Source organism: Pararge aegeria, chromosome 20 (genome assembly GCF_905163445.1).
Source record: "Pararge aegeria chromosome 20, ilParAegt1.1, whole genome shotgun sequence".
In the NCBI taxonomy this organism is placed as follows: domain Eukaryota; kingdom Metazoa; phylum Arthropoda; class Insecta; order Lepidoptera; family Nymphalidae; genus Pararge; species Pararge aegeria.
In genome coordinates this window covers 14,462,060-14,484,544 of record NC_053199.1, presented here as the reverse complement: position 1 = coordinate 14,484,544, position 22,485 = coordinate 14,462,060, and the positions used below count along the sequence as shown (strand labels likewise).

The window sequence follows — 22,485 nt, the reverse complement described above, 5'->3', positions numbered from 1 at the left end:
ATTATTTACTTTTTTACTATTAAAAAATTATTTAGACAATCGCGGTCTGAGCGCTTTGACCAGGAAGCTACGGCTCTCGTACCGCCGTTACCGAATTTAGTGTACGCTTTTTTATATCAATCTTATAGCGACTGTAGCGCCATCTAGTAGAAAATCTATTAGCTTAGATTTTCTTTTTAAGGTCCATATTACAGTGTATACTTTTGAAACAAGGGATGGCACTTTTTTTTCGATTGCCAGACTGTCGCAGGTTCTGTCGGTTCCATATTTTTATATGAGTTTTAAAAATTACAAGGTTTCAAAACGCCCTGATCTAAGAAGAAGCTCACAACAAAGCATGACTCATTTTTTTTTATTTTAAAACTCTACTTAGGTACTGTTTAATAATATGTATCTATGGCGGTTGTTGTCTTCTTCTATAGTTAGTTATATATAATTATTCTAATAAATACCTTCTATGGGATTCACGAAAACAAGTAGTCCAGAGATAAATCCGTTTAATGTTCACACGGTGATAGGTACACAGTAAACACAAGCACAGAAGTTAGAAATAGGCAGAAGAAGATAAACACCATAGAAAATAAGCAGAAGGAGTATAGAGTGACAGTTGTAAGCAAAGATTAGCGGTAATAGACGAAAATATGGCAGAGCAATGACGAATAGCGACAAGCGACACAGGTGTTGCGTAAAGTATCGAGATCATACTAAAGTTCCACAGAAACGGCGCGCGCGCCCGGCCGGTGGCCGACGCGCGCTTGTGTGCGTATGTGAAACGAGTTTAAGGAAGCGATCGCGCGTGTTTCCATTGCACGATTTGAATGCCGTGTATAATATAGTGTTTAATATGTTGTGTAAATAGATACTAATATTGTAAATAATATAATATATATATAAGTGCTGTGTGTAAGTGTGAATGTAAGGAAGTAGGCTACATCACTCCCCTCCAGAGACCGTCACTACGGGCGAAAGTAATCCGGGAAGCGAATTATGCGACCTGATCGTGACTTTTTGACGTCATCTTGAACTGGAGTGTTCCGTGCTAAAGGAACAGGGTCAGACGGAGAAGAGAGATTAGGATTACCGGGGTTAATTGGGGTAGTGGCAGGGGTGGGAGATGGGTCAGTCTGCATATAGGCCGGTTTGAGTCGATCTATGGATACAGTGACACTCTTACCCTTTACTAAAATTTTAAAAGTTTTGTCGCCACGTTCTAGTACTTCGTAGGGGCCGGTGTAAGGAGGCTGCAAAGAACCACGCAATGCATCGTCCCTTAAAAATACGTGACTAGACGAAGTTAAGTCTTTATATATGAAGATTTTGTGTTTGTTATGACGAGAAGCAGGTGTGGGTTGTAGCTTTGATGTTAGTTGGCGCAACCGAGTGGTAAAGTCCGATATATCGGTGGAGTGAGGGACTGTTGCCTGGAAAAATTCTCCGGGTAAACGTAAGGGCTCACCGTAGACCAACTCGGCTGATGACGTTTGTAGGTCATCTTTAAATGCGCTTCTAATTCCTAACAGCACCAAAGGTAACGTATCCACCCAATTCCCGTCGGCATGGCACATTATTGCCGCTTTTAACTGCCTGTGGAATCGTTCGACAAGGCCGTTACACGCAGGATGATATGCTGTTGTTCGGCGGTGTTTGAATCCAATTGCTTTGCCAAGGTATTGGAAAAGTGAAGATTCAAACTGTCGCCCTCTGTCGGTGATAATATCTGTTGGACATCCAAATCTCGATATCCACGATATCAGTGCTCTTCCGACAGTTTCCGCTGTCATATCCACCATAGGTACGACTTCGGGCCAACGTGTGAAACGATCCACAGCGGTAAAACAGTATCGGTAGCCTTGTGAAATAGGCATGGGGCCAATAATGTCGACGTGAATGAAGGCAAATCGGGCGCGGGGAAGATAGAACGTGCCCAATGGAGATGACACGTGACGATTAACCTTGGCGCGTTGACAGGCCAAGCATTGCTGAGACCAAGCTCGGCAGTCTTTGCGCACACCAGGCCAGACGAATCTCTCAGCAACCAGCTTGGCTGAGGCGTTAGCGCCTGGGTGGCTGAGACTATGAAAGCTGTCGAATATTTGTCTCCTCAAAAGTTTGGGGACAAAGGGCCTGGGTGAGGGGGTGCTGACGTCACAATAAAGTTCGGTACGAGAGCCTTGGATATTTAATTTTTCCAGACGGAGTGATGATTCACCTTCTAGAATTTGAGTCAACTCTCGATCAGTAGCTTGCGACGAAGCCAGCACGTCTAAGTCGATTGGCATCTGCAGTTCTTCGATACGTGACAGTGGGTCGGCGACGACATTGTCCTTACCCGAAATGTGTCTTATATCGGTGGTGAACTGCGAGATGTAATCGAGATGACGATATTGTCGAGGCGAACAGTTAGCTTTCCTTTCGTTGAAAGCACAACTGAGCGGCTTATGGTCGGTGTATACTACGAAATGCCTTGCCTCCAGCATATGATGAAAATGTTTGATGCTTTCGTATATAGCTAGGAGTTCGCGGTCATAAGGTGAGTATTTTTGTTGGGAGGGACTCAACTTTCGTGAGAAAAATGCCAATGGTTGCCAGATTTGGTCTTTTAGTTGCTGCAGTACTGCACCCATTGCCAGGTCAGAAGCATCTGTTACCAGAGCGAGTTCAGCCTGACTATCTGGGTGTGCGAGTAATGCTGCATTAGCGAGACTCTTCTTGCACTGGTCAAACGCTAGCAGGGTATCACCAGTCAGGTTGACTGATTGAGATGCCTTAACATTGCCAGTCAATAAGGCGTTCAAGGGTGCTTGGATGGAGGCAGAGTGATGTAAGAATCGCCTGTAAAAGTTAAGCATTCCAAGAAATCGCCTGAGCTCTTTGACTGTCTTGGGTGCAGGAAAGTCGTTAATAGCCTGCACCTTGGCTTCCAGAGGCTTGGTGCCGGATGCTGATATACGATAACCAAGAAAAGTTACTTCGGATGCTCCGAAGACGCACTTTGAGGTGTTGACCAAGACGCCATATTCCTTCATGCGAGTGAAAAGTATCTGAAGGTGGGCTTCGTGCTCGGTCTCGTCCTTGGAGAACACCAAGAAGTCATCCAAGTAAGCGTAACAAAATTCTAGGCCTCGCGTCATCTCATCAACAAACCTTTGGAATGTTTGACCTGCGTTTCTCAAACCGAAAGTCATGAAGGGAAACTCGTACAAGCCAAATGGAGTGGTAATTGCGGTTTTTTGAATATCGGCCTCGAAAACAGGGATTTGGTTATAGGCCTTCATCAGATCTATTGTTGAGAAGACAGTGCAACCAGCAATATTGTGGGAAAAATCGTGGATATGCTTAATAGGATAACGGTCTGGGATAGTCCGTGCGTTAAGCATACGATAGTCCCCGCAAGGTCTCCAGCCGTTGTCCTTCTTAGGTGCAAGATGCAAGGGTGAAGCCCAAGGGCTCTCAGAAGGACGAGCTGTGCCATTACTAAGCATAAGCTCGAATTCCTGTTTGGCAATTTTGAGTTTATCAGGTGCGAGTCTCCGAGGGGTACCTGAGATAGGAGGTCCTGGCGTGGTTCTGATGTGGTGTACTGTGTTGTGCTTTGGAATCACGGGCGTGCCTGAAGGTCGAGTGATTTCTGGAAACTTACTCAGTACATCATGAAAACGTGTGTCACCTGTCGAAACCTTAACAGAAAAAAGATCAGATTGAGCAAAAGAAGCATTACAAGACAAAGAAGTGGTATTATCAATTAGGCGTTGATTGCGGCAATCTACTATTAAATTATAAAAGCTAAGAAAATCAACGCCAATTATTGGTTTTGTTACATTAGCCACAATGAATTGCCAAGGAAAGTCGCGCCTTAAGCCTAAGTTTAAATTAAGGTTTATAAAGCCGAAAGTGTCAATAACAGTTCCATTCGCTGCACAAAGCTCAAAGTTTGTTTTGGCTCGACGGTCCCGAAGCGCAGAACGAGGGTAGACGCAAAGGTCACTGCCAGTATCCACCAGGAACTGGGTATTCGTGCTGCGGTCCATGACGAAGAGGCGACCTGATGATGAGGGACAATCGTCTGTCGCCATTAGCGACTGCCCTTGGAGTTTTCCGCATTCTTGAAGTCGCAGGGCTTTACGCATCTGCGGGCCTCTGCCCCGAACCTGTTGTGGTAATAGCATACGGGGTACCTCTTGTAGCTCGAGTTTGAACGGCTTCTCTGTCGTGGTGGTATACGACGTCGTTCGTGCGATCTAGAACGACCGGCGGAACAACATGATGCTCGGGTATGCTCGTCCAATTTCAACGTGAGCTGCTGCACCATCTTCTTAAGCTCTGCAATCTCGTCCGACTGATGGGACGCATGTGGGCTGCAAGACGCTGCGGCGATAGTACCCGATGACGTCAGGTCCTGTATACGGTCTGCCAGGTCTGCCAGCTGTTCGAGGGAATGAGTCGTTTGGGATGCCAGTACAGTCTGAATGTTGTGCGGCAGGCGATTGCTCCATATTGACTGTATGAAATCCTCAGGAACGGATGGGCCAGCAAGGTCTTGGAGATGCCTTAAAAATTGTGAAGGCTTTCTATCCCCAAGTTCTTCATGCGTGAGTAATTGCTTCACCTTTTTCTCGTGAGAAGCCGAAAGTCGCTTGATTAATTCGGTTTTAATTTTATTGTAGCGGTTATTCACCGGGGGGTTGACAATAATATCCTTCACGGTCTTCGCGTACTGCAAATCCAAATTATTTGTGACGTGAGTAAATTTTAAATAGTCGTCAGTGACGTCACAACTTCCAAATTGTCCTTCCAGTAAGGCAAACCAAAGTTCAGGATCCTCGGCTGAGAATGGAGGAACTTTAATTTTTAAATGACGGACGTCTTTTTTCTCGCGTTCAGTGGAAACGCGCGCTCGCTGCATACGTCGCGTAGTAACATGCCCGGTATCTTTTCGCGATCCTACCGTCTTTACGGAATCACTGCTATCACTCATCTTTGTGTTTGATCGGGGTCACCAGTTATGGTGGTTGTTGTCTTCTTCTATAGTTAGTTATATATAATTATTCTAATAAATACCTTCTATGGGATTCACGAAAACAAGTAGTCCAGAGATAAATCCGTTTAATGTTCACACGGTGATAGGTACACAGTAAACACAAGCACAGAAGTTAGAAATAGGCAGAAGAAGATAAACACCATAGAAAATAAGCAGAAGGAGTATAGAGTGACAGTTGTAAGCAAAGATTAGCGGTAATAGACGAAAATATGGCAGAGCAATGACGAATAGCGACAAGCGACACAGGTGTTGCGTAAAGTATCGAGATCATACTAAAGTTCCACAGAAACGGCGCGCGCGCCCGGCCGGTGGCCGACGCGCGCTTGTGTGCGTATGTGAAACGAGTTTAAGGAAGCGATCGCGCGTGTTTCCATTGCACGATTTGAATGCCGTGTATAATATAGTGTTTAATATGTTGTGTAAATAGATACTAATATTGTAAATAATATAATATATATATAAGTGCTGTGTGTAAGTGTGAATGTAAGGAAGTAGGCTACATATCATATTCCCAGACAACGCAGCTCGGCTCTCAAATACCAGTTAATTTCCAAAGATAAATTCGCAGCGGAGTCGCAGCTGTGCATCGTCAAACCACATTTTAAAAGCATTTTCGTCTCCAACGACGTAATTTGTAACTTTTCCTCTAAAACCTATTGAGACTCGCCTGCCACTGAATTTTTTACAAGGGCCAACTGTTAAAAGTTTGTGAATTAGGTCGTGATATACGGCCGGGCTAATCTCCTTTTATGGCGTGTTCAATGTTCTAACACTTACATAAATTGAGCCTCGTAATAAGCTATTATTAGAAACGTTATCTTTTTAAGGAACTCTATTAGCACATTATACAACGTAATATGCTATTATTAAGGCGCCTTCAAATTATAGGCTTGAAGAAGCGCTGCAGTGGTGCCGAGGGGCCTACTGTCATCGTATAAAGCAGTTTTATCTGTTTATAATGAAAATATCCTAAAACATAACTTTTACCTTAGCTTCCTTAAAATAAGGATTATAATTCCCTTTTAGTTATAGTAGTAAGCATTCAGATATAGCTTGAAGAATGACCGTTTACACTAAATCTAGGAATCGCCTTAATCGGACGACATTTAAATAAATAATAATAAATACATATACTACGACAATACACACATCGCCATCTAGCCCCAAAGTAAGCGTAGCTTATGTTGTGGGTACTAAGATGACTGATGAATTTTTTTATGAATAATATACACAAATTCTTATAATATACAGATAAACACCCAGACACTGAAAAACGTTCATGTTCATCACACAAACATCTTCCAGTTGTGGGAGTCGAACCCACTCGGCCGTCATTTCATGAACTCTTGTGATGTCTAACGACGTTAGGCGTCATCTAAAGTTACGACACAGATTTGGCTGATCTTAAAATTTTAGAGACTCGTAAAGTGAAACTTGGTAGACAAACAAAATATTAATTAGTTTTTCTAATAATCTTAAATCCATACGAAAACACTTTGTGGCAAGAACTAACAGCATGGCTCTAACTAAGTTCGGTTCCGAATTTCTTATATGCATTATACAAATTTATATAACTAATAAAATTAAAAATAACAAAAAAAGACCCCAACTTTCAATTTGGCAGCCATATTGAGCAAGATGTGAAAAAAATGGAAAAATGTAATTTGCCATTTCGTGGCCATCTTGGATTTTACATTTGTCACAGTGCACAGTAATTCTCACTTGTATACAGTTATGAAGGGATTTTTGGAAAAACATGTAAACTGCCATTTTCGTGTGGCGTTTTTAGAACGATTTTAATGAAACAACTTTGAACACTCCCGTTAATTCACCTCATTCATTAAAATTAGCTCATCCGTTTGGGCGGTATGACGCAACAAACAGACAAACGTACACAAACACAAACAAACACACACACACACTGGAGTGGCAATGGTCGAGGCACATAGCTCAAGAACTGATAGAGGCAGACGCTGAGGTCCTGCGGCGTAGAAATGACGACTCCACACCGGTAAGCAGTTTATCTCGGAAAGTCTTAAATGAAACTAAACATAATGGGAAGACTCATAAGTTTACTGACAGTAAAAGCTTTACGATACGAAAGCGTGTCTCCAAAATGCAAGTATTTGTCAGTTTACCGATAAGTGCAACAGTGTTTGATGTCGTAATTTAAGTGGCTCTACGTAACATCACGTTCGATAAGTTTTATGGGCATGTAGTGCTAGCCAAGATTGTATCGATTCTAACGATAATTATTAAATTTTGTTGCAAACTAAGAGCTGTGATAGCCTAGGGGTTGGGACCTCGACTTCACTTCCGGGGGGCAAAGTTCTAATCTACGCACGCACCTCTAACTTTTCTAAGTTCCGAGTATGTGCGTTTTAAGCAATCAAAATATCATTTGCTTCTGATAAAGGAATCGGGAGGAAACTTTACGCAACATTGGGATAATTTTGAAACCACAAAACCAAAACCAAATCAAATTTAACAGCCGAGAGCTATTGTAGGGTGCCCATAAAAATAAAAAATTTGGTTCATATTTAAATATCCGCGAACTGAAAAAACAAAAATACTGTATAACAAGAAATTTACCAGAAATTGAGAATTCCTGTCAAATGGACAAAAGCATTGACTGAATAGGAAGTTAGGGATGGCTCAAAAAGAAAACGGAGTAGACAAAGAAACCGATGGTTTGATGCTATCAAGCAGCATACTATGGTCAATGGAAGCTTGGAACCGGTACACATGGAAACACCTGGAGGAGGCATCAGGAGACGCGCTGATTACTTTAAACTGAAGTGTGTGTGATATTAGTGATATTAGTGTCATATGTGTGATACATGTTCTCAAAGGCGTCTTTCTCATGTGCAGTCCACTAATCCGCATTGGGTCAGCGTGGTGGACTAAGGCCTAAACTTTTCTCACCAACCGTGCCCAATAATGGGCCGGTAATGGGCTGACGTGATGTTGATGATTATGTTGTAAACTGTGCTAGGATTTCAAGGTCAAACGACGAATGTTGTTCTACCAATAATTATTCGGTACAGCTTAGAGCTGGGAATGCTAAATGCTAAAATCAAATTATAAATATTATTAGCATGGTAACCTATATCCCGTGCCAAATCTCTTAATGTTAAGTTTTAGAGTTGGTCGGTTTGTTTCGATAGTTCGCTTCGAAGCGTTTGTCTTGGTTAACACCCGGGTTCGATTTATAGTTTGCGGTACAGGTTGAAATGTATTGGGAGAGTGCTCCAACTAATTTTATTTCTACTCTGACGTCGTGTTCAACGTACAGTAAGTTTTCAATGTGTAAGTTTTTTTATTCCCCTACAACTTAGCTCACCTGGTGGTAAGTGTTGATGCTGTCTGAGATGGTAACAGGCTAATCTGGCTCGGGGGTGTGGCAGTTACATTAAACGCCAACTCCGTTGGTTTCCACGCGACATAGTTCCGGAAAGTTAAAACTCTTTGCGGAACGTCTTTGTCGGTAGGGCCATTGGCCACGGGCTAACTAGCCGAGACCCAAGCCTGGGAGGCCAGACCAGACCAGAGAAAATTGAGAAGTTATAAACTCCTAACTTGCTCCCACTTAAGACGCGCTCACTGCAGCACCAGGGAGGTCGTCAAATTTATTTATTTTATACTAATTTGCAAACATCGTTATGCGGTATTATTACAAATCCACTCAGGATTCAATTCAGGATTCTAATTGATTTTAGTAGAAATATTTAGTTTAGTTGAATTTACTATTCAATGTCGTCAAGTTAATAAATCTATTATTGTATTAAATAATTGCAACGTCATTAAATTACGTTAACTTCACTTCGATGACGAGGCGTTATAATATTAGTAAATATAGATAACAAAAAGCCGCTTATACCAAAATTAAAATGGCATCAACTTTGTAATGGAGTCGTGTTTTGAATGTTTTATTGGCATCTAGAGCAAGCTTTGTAATTCCAATAAGGTATCTCTAAACCTTAGGACAATGCTCAAGAAAACCGTGCCTTAAAATTGATAAGTGAAGGTTGATTTTGGACTGTATCTACAACGACAATGAAAACTCGTCTGCACCGAAATCCGAGCTGAAGTCTTAACAATACTCTTGACTTTATTAATTAACACTTGTTTTATAAGGTGAGAGGTAAGCAAATGAAATTACACCTCGATGGTTTGTTGCTTAGCGTGTTATTTTTGAAGTTATACTTTTTTTGGCGCGTTAAGGAGAGAGAGTAAATTTTTACGATGCGATAAAAAATCGACACCCTGAAGTATAGCTATAGCCAACATTTTAGTTTTACAAAAAAAGGTTTGACTTTCAATTGTCAAAGTCTGCATCCTCATTCTTCCTATTCGGTCATTTCATTGTTTCAATTGTACAAAAATCTCAAATTTTAATGTTGAGTTAAACTTGGTTCTCCGATACTGAGATAACAAGATTACACGTCAAACGTGGTGGTACATTAAAACTTTCATTCTATTAAATACCTTTTTTCTATTGTTGGTGTCTTTTTTTCGACAATTGAAGTTTGTCTTGTTTGTTACAAAGAGAGTCTTTGTAAGATTGAACTATATCTCTGAAATTATTATACACCAGATGTGGCCCGATAGTCAATTTATCTAAGCATAAATTTTTCGCCGGTAAAACTTTAAAGAAAATGAATTTATAGTGCGCGCAAACGGCTCTATCGTTTTCACCTGACCCCGAGCTCTAATAATGTCGTAAGCACAAAGTTTCGTTAAACTGACTTTATGACGCTGTAAGTTCGGGCCTTTAAACCGTATTCCTAAAAAAGCGGAGATTCTCAGTTCTTTTTTTATTTTTATTCACCAGTTTTAGCTAAGCACCTAAGAAAAGCCATTGGACTTAATTTTAACTTATAAACAAATGTTTAAGTTTAGGTTTAAAAATGTTAGTAATTAGCCTTAAGGCTAGATTGTAATTTTAATAGTCTCACGCTTGCGTGGAACTTTATGGAACGAAAAAACAAACAAAACAAAAGTAATTGAATATTGAAATATTGATGAACGCTAACCACTAGACCAACGAGGCAGTTGCAACAAGCTAATTATGTGCCAGATTTCACTTAATGAAGTAGTTGAGTCGAATACAGGTGATGAACAAACAAAATATTAAACTTTAATTAATTTTCTAATAAACTAGCGTACCCAGCCCGTTTCGCCGGGCAAGATTTTGCTTTATTTTATTCAAACAATAAACTTACATCATTAAATTTTTCATTTAGGTGTCATAATATATTAAATCCTTTTTTTTCTCCGTATTCATTCTCTTCTATTCTCTTCTCGAGCGAGTGAAGATCATTATCTACACCTATGTACACCCAACAATAGAATATCATCATAGTAAATAAAAGTTGTATTTGACAGTTTGACAGTTCAAAAATAGGAGTGCTCCGATCGTCACCAAACTTTACAGGATTACTCGCCAGGTCAATCCGGAGATTCCCTGAAAGTTTCATTGAAATCGGTCCAGCCGTTTCGGAGCCTATACGGAACATACCCACACACTTTCTCTTTTATATATATATATATATATAGAGATATTATATATAGTACATGTGTACTAATATATATATAAGTATATATTTTTTATATTAATATATATAAATATGTTATGTACATGTGTGTATGTGTGTGTGTCAACCAATAATAATTATTAAGTCAATTTAAGCGTATTATTCTTATTTTAGTAAATATAGTTTTATTTGAATTTAAAAAATATCGTGGAGTATTAAAATTGCGTTCTGTAGAGAAGTCTATTTTTTTATAACATTTAATTAATGGACCAAGCAGAAACCATCGCCTATAAACAAACCAACACTTCCCGGGTAAAGCAAGGAACACATCCTGCAAAGTTTTGCCCTGTGTCCATCTACATAAGGGTGTTCAGCCTCATCTAGCTGTAATTACACTGGCCCTTCAGTCCGGAACTAATTGCTATTAATAAATGCAATTTAATAAAACAAAAAGTTTTAGTTTGAATAAAAGTAAAATTCCGTTCTATATACACAGAAGACATGTGACACATGATACTTTCTCACACATTATTCAAAAAATTCAAAATTCGTTTATTTCAAGTAGGCCCGCACTACCTGCATACGCACTTTTGAAACGTCAAGTCGGTCTATTTGTAGTGACTCTACCACGGTTCGGAAGGCAGATTCTACCCAGAAGAAGCCGACAAGAAACTCAGCAGTTGCTCTATTCCAACATCAACATTTTACATTATCGGGAAGATTATTGCTATTTCATTTTTACTTGAATTTTACTATATTCTTATCATTATCGTTTAATGTGATTTTGCGCTTAAGCTTCTTCGGCTGTTTTTCATACCAATATTTATACTATATAATATATACACTATATATATAATATGTATAATTACTTATCGTAATTATTTACCCTATTGATCACTAGATTTAAGGCTACAATAAACAAAATACAACTATAACATTTATTACACTGATCATAAACGCTATAATCCTCTATAGAGTAGTTATTCCGCATTAACGATACATCGAGCATTGGCAAAGATACTCAATAGTCGGCATGCCTTATCAGATGTAAAAACTATCACTAGTAAAATCTACTCTATATCTCTTAAATTAAAGTTTACTCTTGAATGTAGTTAACCAAAAGATAAGCCTCCACACAAAGTGGAAAAAGGTTTTGGCAACAGGCCAGTCGAGGTACGATACTTCCTGTACTAGAAAACCATTTCGTCGTGTTTTTTTAAAGAGGCAAGTGTAAAATGATGCCCATCTCTTTCTAATGTGGAGATAAATTGATGTTTGACAGGGAGCGTCAGCTCGTTCTACATACGTGGTTTGAGGTTATTTCTGATAAGCAGGTGATATCGTACGGGGAATTAATTGAGTTAGATACGCTGGTCTTATATTTCAATTTAAAAGTACTTTAAGGATTATGGAGGAAAGGATGTTTCCTATTGAAAGTTTTTATTTTAAAGTGTACACTAGCAGCTGCTTGCGTTTTTCGTATACACCATAGCGCCTAAACAAGTGTTATCGACATCAGTACTTTTCTTTTCTTACTTTTTACTTTTTGGAAGCAAAGATACCCCTGGAACAACGAAGTACTAATGCATACATGTCTACTCATTCCAACTTTATTAGTTTATAAGTATCGTACCGGAACGCTAAATCGCTTAAAGCACTTCTTTGTCGGTAGGGTGGTAAGTAGCAAGGGCCGAAGCCTCCCACCAGACAAATTTATGTGTTCCTATCCGGTTTACTTGTTAACTTTTATTTTCTACCATTTTTGTTAATGACTTAACTTTTGAGTTTACAGTTTAATTATAATTTTTTACTCCGTATGGACTTAAGTTATATTCTAGTAATTTATGCTATAGTACTTAGTTTATAATAAAAGATTACAGTTTTAAGTTTTTTTTAGTTACTTATTTTATTTTATTGAAATACAGGAAACAAACTAGACACATTTGAAATATAACAAACAAAAGGCGACCTTATTGTTAAAAGTGATCTATTTTAGGCTATCTAAACAAAAGTAAAGGAAATAAATTTTATATGACGGACGGGAAATCGCAATTAAAACAAATAATTACATTAATTTACACTCTAAGATCATCTTTATCATTATTACTTCAACTAATTGACGTACATTGCTGAACATCAATCGGTTGAAGCTAGTTAGTGAGTGACTTTTGTGGGGAGTTCCAAAATCCACACTCTTGGGCCGCTTTTTCAGCAGTTCTCAGTGATTTATTTGATGTCGTTTTCATTACCTTGTTGGGCGACCAACGCTGCTTGTGGGGTTGCCATTCCAGCTCCGAGCTTCACTTTAGCTTTGCGACTCGTTGAGCTACGTTGGTGTCACCAGTTCTTCTCGGATCTCCTCATTTGTACATTTCAATCCAAATGCTTTTTCTTTTCTTTGCTGGGTTGCCTCGCATAGATCGCTTTTAGTCGCTATTATTATAATTTACTTGTCTTTGGTGTACTTCGTGCATTAATTTCAGTTTTATTAATTAATAAAATGTTATGTATGCTGGACAAAATAAAAAAAACCTTTTTTCTTTCTGCTTTCTTTTAATGGTACGTTTGAAAAATAGCCACAATATCGTGTGATACTTATTCTCTCATATTATCTAATATCCAATCCATGTACTTTGTCACATCGGTGTACACACCGGGGAATTCTGAGCCACATTTCTTGGGCCCATAAGATACGATACCAAACTGAACTATACGTCTTGTGTGATTATAGTCTGACTCTATCATCACAGGTGCTCCAGAGTCACCCTCGCAGGAGTCTTTCATTATTGAGCCAGCACAAAATGCTTTATCCATTGGCTTTTGGTTTTCATACCTGAAATCATACATAGAAATGGGCTTTTTAGGTTTTTTTTTAAAACTACGACAATAGACACATCGCCATCTTGCCCCAAAGTAAGGTGTTATGTGTACTAAAATGACTAATGAATATTTTTAAGAACATCCAGACTAAAAAAAATCATGATTGAATGCTAAGAAAATATATAGAACATATTATATTAATACGTGATGATACAGAGCTCCGCACTCATCAGAAAACTAATGGTAAATGTACGAGTATCTTACGGGCTTCTTCTCGGTGATATCCGAACTGGTGGTAGAGTCACTACAGACATAGGTACATACTTTACTTTTTAAAACTGCTTTTAGTGTGATTCTACTTGATATAAATGAACTTTGAATTTCGAATTTGATACAATTTCGTCTTCCGTGACCAATTTTTGCGTGACCCAATGTTTTTTTTTAAATTCTATTATAAGTTAGCACTTGATTACAATCTTACATAAGTGATGATGCAGACTAACATGCTATGCCAGATCGATATTTATTGTACCGAAACGCTATATTGCTTACGTCTTTGTCGGTCCCACTGCCAAAGCCTCAAACCGGCAGGGTACGTATCTTGTGACAAGCGTAAATCTTGCGATCACTGCTGTCAAACTTTTCCATACAATAAATAAACAGAAGTGACGTTTGACAGCATTGATCGGGAGATTTACGCCTGTTGCAAGCCTGTCGCGAGATACGTAATCACCCTGCGAGTCAAGTCAGAGAATAAATAATATAAACTCCAAAATCATCCCTGCTGGGGTTCGACTTCAACCACTGCTGGTTGAAAATAAAAGTTATAGTTGATATAGAGAAGTTGAGCAAAGAGCTATAAATAAATGATCAACTTATACCATAAATCCTAGACTTATTATAATGCTCAAAATACGCAATTAGGTTCTACATGAACATGCTAAGTAACCGCGACAAACGCCGTAGGCTGCAGCTCATTATCAATATAATTAAAGACAATAAGATTACCTATTGTAATAAGAATTGCAGGTATCACTCGATTTTATCGGAATTTTAACCTTCATTAATACACTGGACGCAGTATTGTTTTCCGTAATACCCCAGCCCGCCACTGTAGCTTCCTTGCCTGCGAGATTTGCGTTCCTCAGGTTGCTATACCTTGGCAGACATATTGGAGCGGCGTTATCTATAATTCAATAACAATAATGTATAAATAAGCTATATTATTTTCTACTATGTACTTTTTGTGGTGTGCAATAAAAGTATATTCATTCATTCATTCATTCATCTGCATCATCAAACCACAGACACAAGACCTCTCTCTCACAAGAGAGAAATCTATATTCTCCGTTCCAGGTTGTGTGAACTCTCGAGATTATTTTCTTTACGACATTCGGCAAGTCTCGGTTCACGAGGGAACCAACGATCAAAGTTTCAGGACGTCCCGGACTATCAAAGTCTCAAGATGTCCTGGATCTCAAGGCTTTTCAGAATAAAATTAAATTGAGGTAATTAAAAGTAGTTGTGGCTACTTTTAATTTACCACAACACAAAACTAGAAATCAAACTAGAGTTACTGATATTCTAAGTAAAATTGACATACCAAAATTGGGATGGGCAAACAACAATGTCAACAATGTCAACAAAGTCAAAAATGGAGCAAAGTCGTCACAAACTGGTACCCACGAGATGGAAAGAGAAATAGAGCATGACCATATAGGAGGTGGGAAGACGACATTAAACAGACCGCGGGACTAAACTGGCGCAGAGTAGCGCACGACAGAAAGCAGTGGCGAGAGCTAGAGAAGGCTAACAGGCAATCCGAAACGCGTGATATAATAAATTAATAATTTAAGTAAATCATTTTAATTCAATATTATTGCAAAACCATACCTAACCTAACGAATCAATATATTAATGTTTATTAAAATTAAAAGTATTAATATGTTTATTGGTATGTATGAAATGTGGATGTGCTATTTTTTTTGATATTTACTAAAAGTAGTGTAGAGTTTTTGTGACAGAGTTCGTCCGGGGAAGTTCTACGACCTTGCTATTTTGGCGTGGCGTAGGTGCCGGTGTGATTATAGCTCATGAGGCTTAAAACTACTCCTCAGGTTGATGGACACAGAGCGGCACGTTCCAGGAGGTTTTCGTTACATGCCCAGCTAAGTGTTGCTCTGTGTACAGGCGATGGTTTTCCACTCCATAAGGTAAGCTATCTTGGTTCGTCAATTATAACTTATCTATACAAAATATCACTGATAAAATTCAAAATTCAAAATTCATTTATTTGAAACGGCAAGATAATAGAAAATAGTGGTAGCCTATAGATACGTCTATTTGACCACACATGTTCTTCTTTGATTATGTCACTTCTTCTAATACTAAACTAACTAACTATAAATAAAGAAAAAATGACATGAATCACGGTCTCTACCTACTCGCCAAATTTTTTTTTTTTTTTTTAATATTAATTTTAATATTAATTGCAAACGAGCAAGTGGGTCACCTGATGATAAGTGATCACCGCTGCCCATAAATATCTGCAGCACCAGAGGAGCCACCGATGCGTTGCCGGCTTTTAGAAAAACGTCACAAAACGATAGTTATGCCTTCGGAGCAATTGGAATTAACTTTAAAAATAGGAATTATCTGTTAAGATGATATGCTGATATGCTTATGCGCTGTTAACAGTGAGTGCCGCAAGCTAATAAAGTATATTATGAATGAATGAATTATAGAATGAATACGATTTTTGTACACCACATAAACATAAAGAAAAATTGTAAATAAAGTAAATTGTGTGTGTTATATACCTTTACATAATAACATTATTCTTTTCTTTGTACACTTCATTTATCTCATGTTTACAATCACAATTTATGGTACATAAATAATAAATAAATATTATTATACCACAATTTCAACAATCGTGTCTCAAGTCCCGAAAATCCCATGGCCCGACACAACTAAATTTACAAAAATCCTAGTAAACATGTGATGTCCCGGACTTAACTACACACGATTTTACTATTTACCTGTCAACTCTTGTCTAGGCTTTAACTAAGTTTTTCGGCGAACTTTCTGGTGCCACTTATTATTAGTTCAATTTTGAATTTATTCTAAAATACTTACTGTACATGATAATGGTTTCTTTCAGACGGATTAGGGCAATGTCTGCCTCTATTGGTAATTTCCCGTTAAAACTCTCATGGGGTATAATTTCATCGACACCTATATCCTAGAAAATAAGTAAAATTTAAAAAAAATTGATTAAACCTGTAATTTTTTTTATCTTTTATTTATTTATATAACTAGAGAGACATTAAAGTTTCCCAATTCGTCTGCTTAGGCTAAATTTGCAATTGTATTTTTTTTTTATACTCTTTATTTCTTAACCACTCAGAGAAACGAGACAAAAAAAAAAGAACAAACACATGAAGTGAAGCAGGATTTAAAAGGCGGCCTTATCGCTAAGTAGCGAACTCGGCCAGGCAACCTTAGGATTAGGAAAACTAAAAAAAAACGAATAGGTTAGCAAAATAAGAAAATTTGATTTTCTTTTGTATTTCTGTTCCGAAGAAACTTTCTAAAAGGGACATTAATTTTATGATCAATCGTTAGTAGGAATTTCACACACATAACTACCAACCCTAAGATCTATTTATAACGAAATAGCTCCGAGAACGTAAATCATAAATCAATATTATTAGTTTACATCTTTTTTGTTAACGAGGTTCTATACCTTCAATGATGGGTATATAATCCAAGGAACGTTGGATCTGATTCAGTGTGCTCTGAGAGTGAAACGAAGCAACTTCTTAGTGACACAAGAAATACAAGAAACCAGCTCTTCCTTGCTTAGTGCTCTCATCCCATGATATGTGAGGTCGGAAAAAGTTTTCTGCAATCTTGCAGAACGACTTGTTGTTTTGATTTTCCCAAATTCTTACTTCCGACTATCTGACTTCAATCCACAGTAATAGTTCTGTCGGTGGAATAACTTTTCAGTTCAAGAGGCTAAGGATATGATTCCCTTTTAATCGCAAATTCAAATTAAAATTCAAAATTCATTTATTTTAAGTTGGCTTAATATTAGCACTTTTGAAACGTCAAGTCTGTCTGTTTGTAGTGACTCTACCACCGGTTCGGAAGGCAGATTCTACCGAGAAGAAGCCGGCAAGAAACTCAGCAGTTGCTCTTTTCCAACATCAACAATTTACATTTTGTATTTTAACATTCATTTTTCTATCTTGTGAGAGCTGAAAGCGGAGCCGGATGCTTCCAAGCAACCTTGTCATTAAAAAATTCATCAATTGTATAGTAACCTCGCTCTAATAAATGTGTTTTAACAAATTCTTTAAACTTGTGCATTGGCAGGTCCAAAATCACCTTAGGAATCATATTATAAAAGCGTAGCATTGTAATCCTTACTAATATTATAAATAAGAAAGTATGTCTGTTCGTCCTGCCTTTCCGCCCTAACTAAGCGACCCAAGAAAGAGTGAGGTTGTATGGTCTTGGAGCTAGTCGATGTGTGTATTGTCGTAGTATATATATATCTATTTAAGCTCAGTGGGTAGGACTTCACGGGGCCCAGTTCGAATCCCAGCACGCACCTCTAACTATTCTAAGTTATGTGCGTTTTAAATAATTCAAATATCACTGGCTTCAACGGTGAAGGAAAACATCGTGAGGAAACATGCATGCCTGAGAGTTCTCGATAATGTTCTCCAAGGCGTGTGGAGTCCACCAATCCGCACTAGGCCAGCGTTGTTCACTACGGCCTTTACCCTTTCTCATACCCGTGCCCTGTATTGAGCCGGTAATGGGTTGATATAAGGAGTCCACCAATCCGCTTTATTTAACTGTTGTGTATCTACCTGAATCTTATTCTCACAGATCTTATCTTGATAGTACCCTTGACAGTCATTATCATTATAATAGTCAAGATCTCCAATGCGCACGCCAGCTATCTTCTTAAATTGTGTGATATTAGCAACGCAATGGGCGGCTGTTAAAATGTATCTCGAGTTGATTATACTCCCTGCACAGTGGAACTGGATTCCAATGCCTAAAACAAATTTAAAAACTTATGATTGTGTACTCAGAAAGTTCGAGACTTTCATATTAATCGACGACCTCACTGGTGCATTGAATCCTGTCTTATAAAGGGGAAGTCTCAGGTTCTGAACTAGGTAGGGGCAATTTAATAAATAAGACAATGCACCTACAGCCCACCGGCGCAGTGGACAGTGACTCTGCTTTCTGAGTCCAAGGCCGTGGGTTCGTTTCCCAGAGCTGGGAAATGTTTGTGTGATGAACATGAATTTTTTTCACTGTCTGGGTGTTTACCTGTAAATTATAAGTATTTATGTATATTCTTTCTTAATTCTTCATGAGTTGTCTTAGTACCCATAACAAAAACAACATTTACTTTGGGACTAGATGGCAATGTGTATTGTCGTAATATATATATATATATTTATATTATATTTATTACGACAATACACATATATTATATAAGCTCAGTCGGTAGGACTTCACGGGGCCCAGTTCGAATCCTAGCTTTTCTAAATTATGGGCGTGTTAAACAATTCAAATATCACTTGCTTCAACGGTGAAGGAAAACATCGCGAGGAAACCTGCATGCCTGAAAGTTCTCCATTATGTTCTCCAAGGTGTGTGGAGTCCACCAATCCGCACTAGGCCAGCGTTGTTGACTACGACCTTAACCCTTTCTCATTGTGGGAGGAGACCCGTGCCCTGTATTGGACCGGTAATGGGTTGATATGTGGATGATGGGAATGGGAACTCATTGAAACGGTTCGAAACAATGTTATATGAATGCTCAGGAAGATCGACTGCTTTTGCGATTAAAAGGGAATTATATACTTAGTCCTTCGAACTGAAAGCTTATTCCACCGACAGTCAGACATTGTGGGAAGAGACCCATGCCCTGTAATGGGCCGCTGATGGGATGATATGATGATATATTTATTTATTTATTCATAAGTCGGGTAATAAAAAGTTGGTGTACTTGTGTTATAAGCGATGAGTGTCATCCAGGGAAACTCGTACAATTGAGCGATATTCCCATTTATAATACGTGCGCGATCGGAGTCTCCACATTCGCTGGGCAGCAGAGCAATATTTGGATGAGTTTCGATAGGATCCACTTCGGGGGTTTTTCGAACAAAGCCTCCAGCACGATATCCTGTCTCAAGTACCGGAAAGTCGGAGCAGCACACCTGTAACGTAATTGTTTCAGTGAAAAAGCTGAATATATACGCCATTTTTCAGCACATTAAACGGTCCGATCTCGCAATGTGCATTTTCATGTATATTTTTCCCTATATCCTTTGGTCCACGGGATCAAAGCAGGATGATCGCTGGGATGTCAGGTAGTCGAAAATATGGCCAAAAATAACATAATTATCTTTTGATCGCTTCGAAGAAATTCAAAGATGAAATTATAGTAAGATTATGTTAAGCGCCCTATAGAATGGAGGAGGTTCTTAATTCGATATCCTGTCTCGAGCTACTAATAAGCGATAAGGCCGCCTTTTGTATCATACTTTATAAGTTTCCTCTTGATGTGTCAATTTTATTTTCTTTTTGTGGTGTACTAATAAAGTGAAAATAAATAAATTCGGTGGTACTTTTTTTCATGTTACTTACCGTTACGAGTTCTGGCATTTATGAACCCATGTGGAAAATTCTTTAAATTGTTTGAAAAAGTATACTTTCCAAGTATTCATAAAACTCGAAAAAGTTTTGCATACGTCAGAGTTAAATTTGATAGTTTGTATTGATCTATACTAACCTTTGTTTCGTTTTTAGCGTGCTTACAAATGGATCCAAAAAAGGTGTTCCTGTCTTCTTTTGGCAATATTCCATTGTGGAGTCTACGAGCGTAATGCATCGCCGAATCACAAGATCTTATGGAAACACAGTCGGAACAAGGACGCCCACGAACTGAAACAATTAAAAAGTCACCGTGCAGTTTGGCCGCTAAAATAGCGCGTTCTTGACAAGCCGCGATCAAAACGACGGGGTTTTTATGGTGTGAATTTGCGATATATTTAGTGACAAAAAATATTGTCTAAAACAGAACGTATTTTCCTAAGAAAAAGTAAAATTAAAATTAAATTAAAAGTTGCATGTTATTTTTTTAAATATCAATATCAATATGGGACAAGCCTGTTTAGTTTTATTATATATGGTAAATTCTATTTAAATTTGTTTTTCTGTTGGAACGCGCTAATGTTTGGAGCTACCTTTCGTATTTAATAGCTTATCTTTATGACAGCGTTGAAAGAAAATGTATGCAGAAGTTTGCCTGATCATATCGCTGTGAAGGCTTGCACAGGTAATAAAGTCTTATTTATTTAATAGCGTGGGCACGTTATTCAGCAACTTATCCAGGATAAACATATTTTTCGTCCATTTCCACGATCACCTTCATTATCAACAACCCAATATCAGCTCTATACAGTGCACAGTCTCCTCTTAGACTAAGAAGGGTTCACTACGCTGGCGAAATCCAAATTAGTAGACTTCACACGCGTTTGAGAACTATGTGGTGAATGCATATGCATGTTCCTCACTACGATTTTCTTCACCGTAATAGTTATTTTTATTGATTTAATTAGAAACGCGCATAACTCCTAAAGGTGCTGTGCCAGAGGTCGAACTTGGTCCCCCCGAAAGACGAGGACGAAGCCCTAACCACTGGTGTGTGGCTGCCAATAGTAAGCAAAACAAACGAGTAATAATATTAGTATCAACATATCTTGTTTTTTTACTTGAACGCTATGATCTCAGGAACTTCTTGTCCGATGTGAAAAAAAGGCTATATATCATCACGTTAAAATCATTAGGAGCATAGCACAAATGAATAGTGTTTCAAAATCGGGGGATTTTTTTCTTTTGAGAGCTACTGCTGCTTAAACGGGTAAATGATCGATAAAATCATGTATAACAAAGTTGTTCCCCTTCAAAACTTCTATAAAAATCCGTGGACCATACGTGGACGAAGTCGCGAGGAACCGCTAGTTATATATATACTCGGGAAAGTTATAAACTGTAAGTTAACATGTACAAGAGTTGTCACCATTACCTCATTACCATGGAAAAATATATAATAATTCATCAACAGTGATTACTATAGGCTTATTCGAATAAGGGATTCATAGCTTAATATTAATTTACTGAGAGATGGTGATAACAAAAAAATTACCCGGCTGAGTTTGTTGTGGGCTCTTCTTAGACCAAGGCGCGTTTGGAAGCCTCGTAGCTTTAGGTTTAAGTTGGCAAACGAAGTTATCACCATCCCCTTACAATTATGTATAAGTGCCAGTGATAGGCGTACATGAATAAATAATTTTTGCATTTGAATTTTAATGCATTGACTTTTGACTTTGAATTTATACTTACATGCATTAGCGAACAAAGATTCACTTCCCGTGAGCACAAACACGCAAAATAAAACTTTTAACATCATCGTGATTATTGTACTTTACGTTAAATCGTTCTCAAAATATTTAATGAACAGTTAAAGTTGTAATCAAATAATAATTAATTAATAAGCAAAAACATTTTTGTTGATTATTAATTTGTTATGAAAACGTGTTTTACCGAAGATGTGGTGTTATGAACTGACTCATAATTCAATTTGTTAATAAATATGATTGTCATGAGAAACCAAGACTGGGGTAAACATATTTGGTTTGAAATTGTGTACACTTCCTTAACCTATTCTTTAACACTTTTTAAAACTTGTTACCATTAATGTTGTTGTAATGCACGGATTACATTTACCTTATTTTATAATTTTTATTAATGCCGAAATATTAGGTACCTAGTGTAAATTCACAAATAACTTTATTTCGAAAATTTACAGGTCTCCTAATTCTTTGGGCATGCCAAAAAAAGGAAGTATTATACTTTATCGTACACAAAGATTTATCAATCCTTTTTTTTATTTATTTCGCTGACAATCAACTGTTTAGTGTAATATAGACTGTAGCACTATTTGGCATGTGTATACAATTGTGCCTTCTCGATGCGAACATAGCATGCAAA

The 22,485-nt window shown here is 38.0% G+C and overlaps 3 protein-coding genes across 3 annotated transcripts; all 3 read right to left on the bottom strand.

Annotated features, from left to right (window-relative positions):
- Nucleotides 1–721: 721 nt before the first annotated feature.
- Nucleotides 722–1,920, bottom strand: LOC120632682. Its single transcript, XM_039902644.1, has one exon. The coding sequence runs from the start codon at nucleotides 1,863–1,865 to the stop codon at nucleotides 957–959; it is 909 nt and encodes a 302-aa protein (XP_039758578.1). The 5' UTR covers nucleotides 1,866–1,920; the 3' UTR covers nucleotides 722–956.
- A 2,152-nt stretch (nucleotides 1,921–4,072) lies between these two features.
- LOC120632903 lies at nucleotides 4,073–4,975 on the bottom strand. The gene has a single exon (XM_039902940.1). It carries the CDS (start codon nucleotides 4,973–4,975, stop codon nucleotides 4,073–4,075), a length of 903 nt encoding a protein of 300 aa, XP_039758874.1.
- A 7,544-nt stretch (nucleotides 4,976–12,519) lies between these two features.
- On the bottom strand, nucleotides 12,520–22,037 carry LOC120632826 (melanization protease 1-like). Its single transcript, XM_039902852.1, has 7 exons — nucleotides 21,838–22,037; nucleotides 20,225–20,376; nucleotides 19,439–19,649; nucleotides 18,282–18,472; nucleotides 16,534–16,639; nucleotides 14,404–14,581; nucleotides 12,520–13,408 (listed from the first exon to the last, which is right to left on the bottom strand). The coding sequence occupies exons 1-7, from the start codon at nucleotides 21,902–21,904 to the stop codon at nucleotides 13,171–13,173; spliced, it is 1,143 nt and encodes a 380-aa protein (XP_039758786.1). The 5' UTR covers nucleotides 21,905–22,037; the 3' UTR covers nucleotides 12,520–13,170.
- Nucleotides 22,038–22,485: the final 448 nt, after the last annotated feature.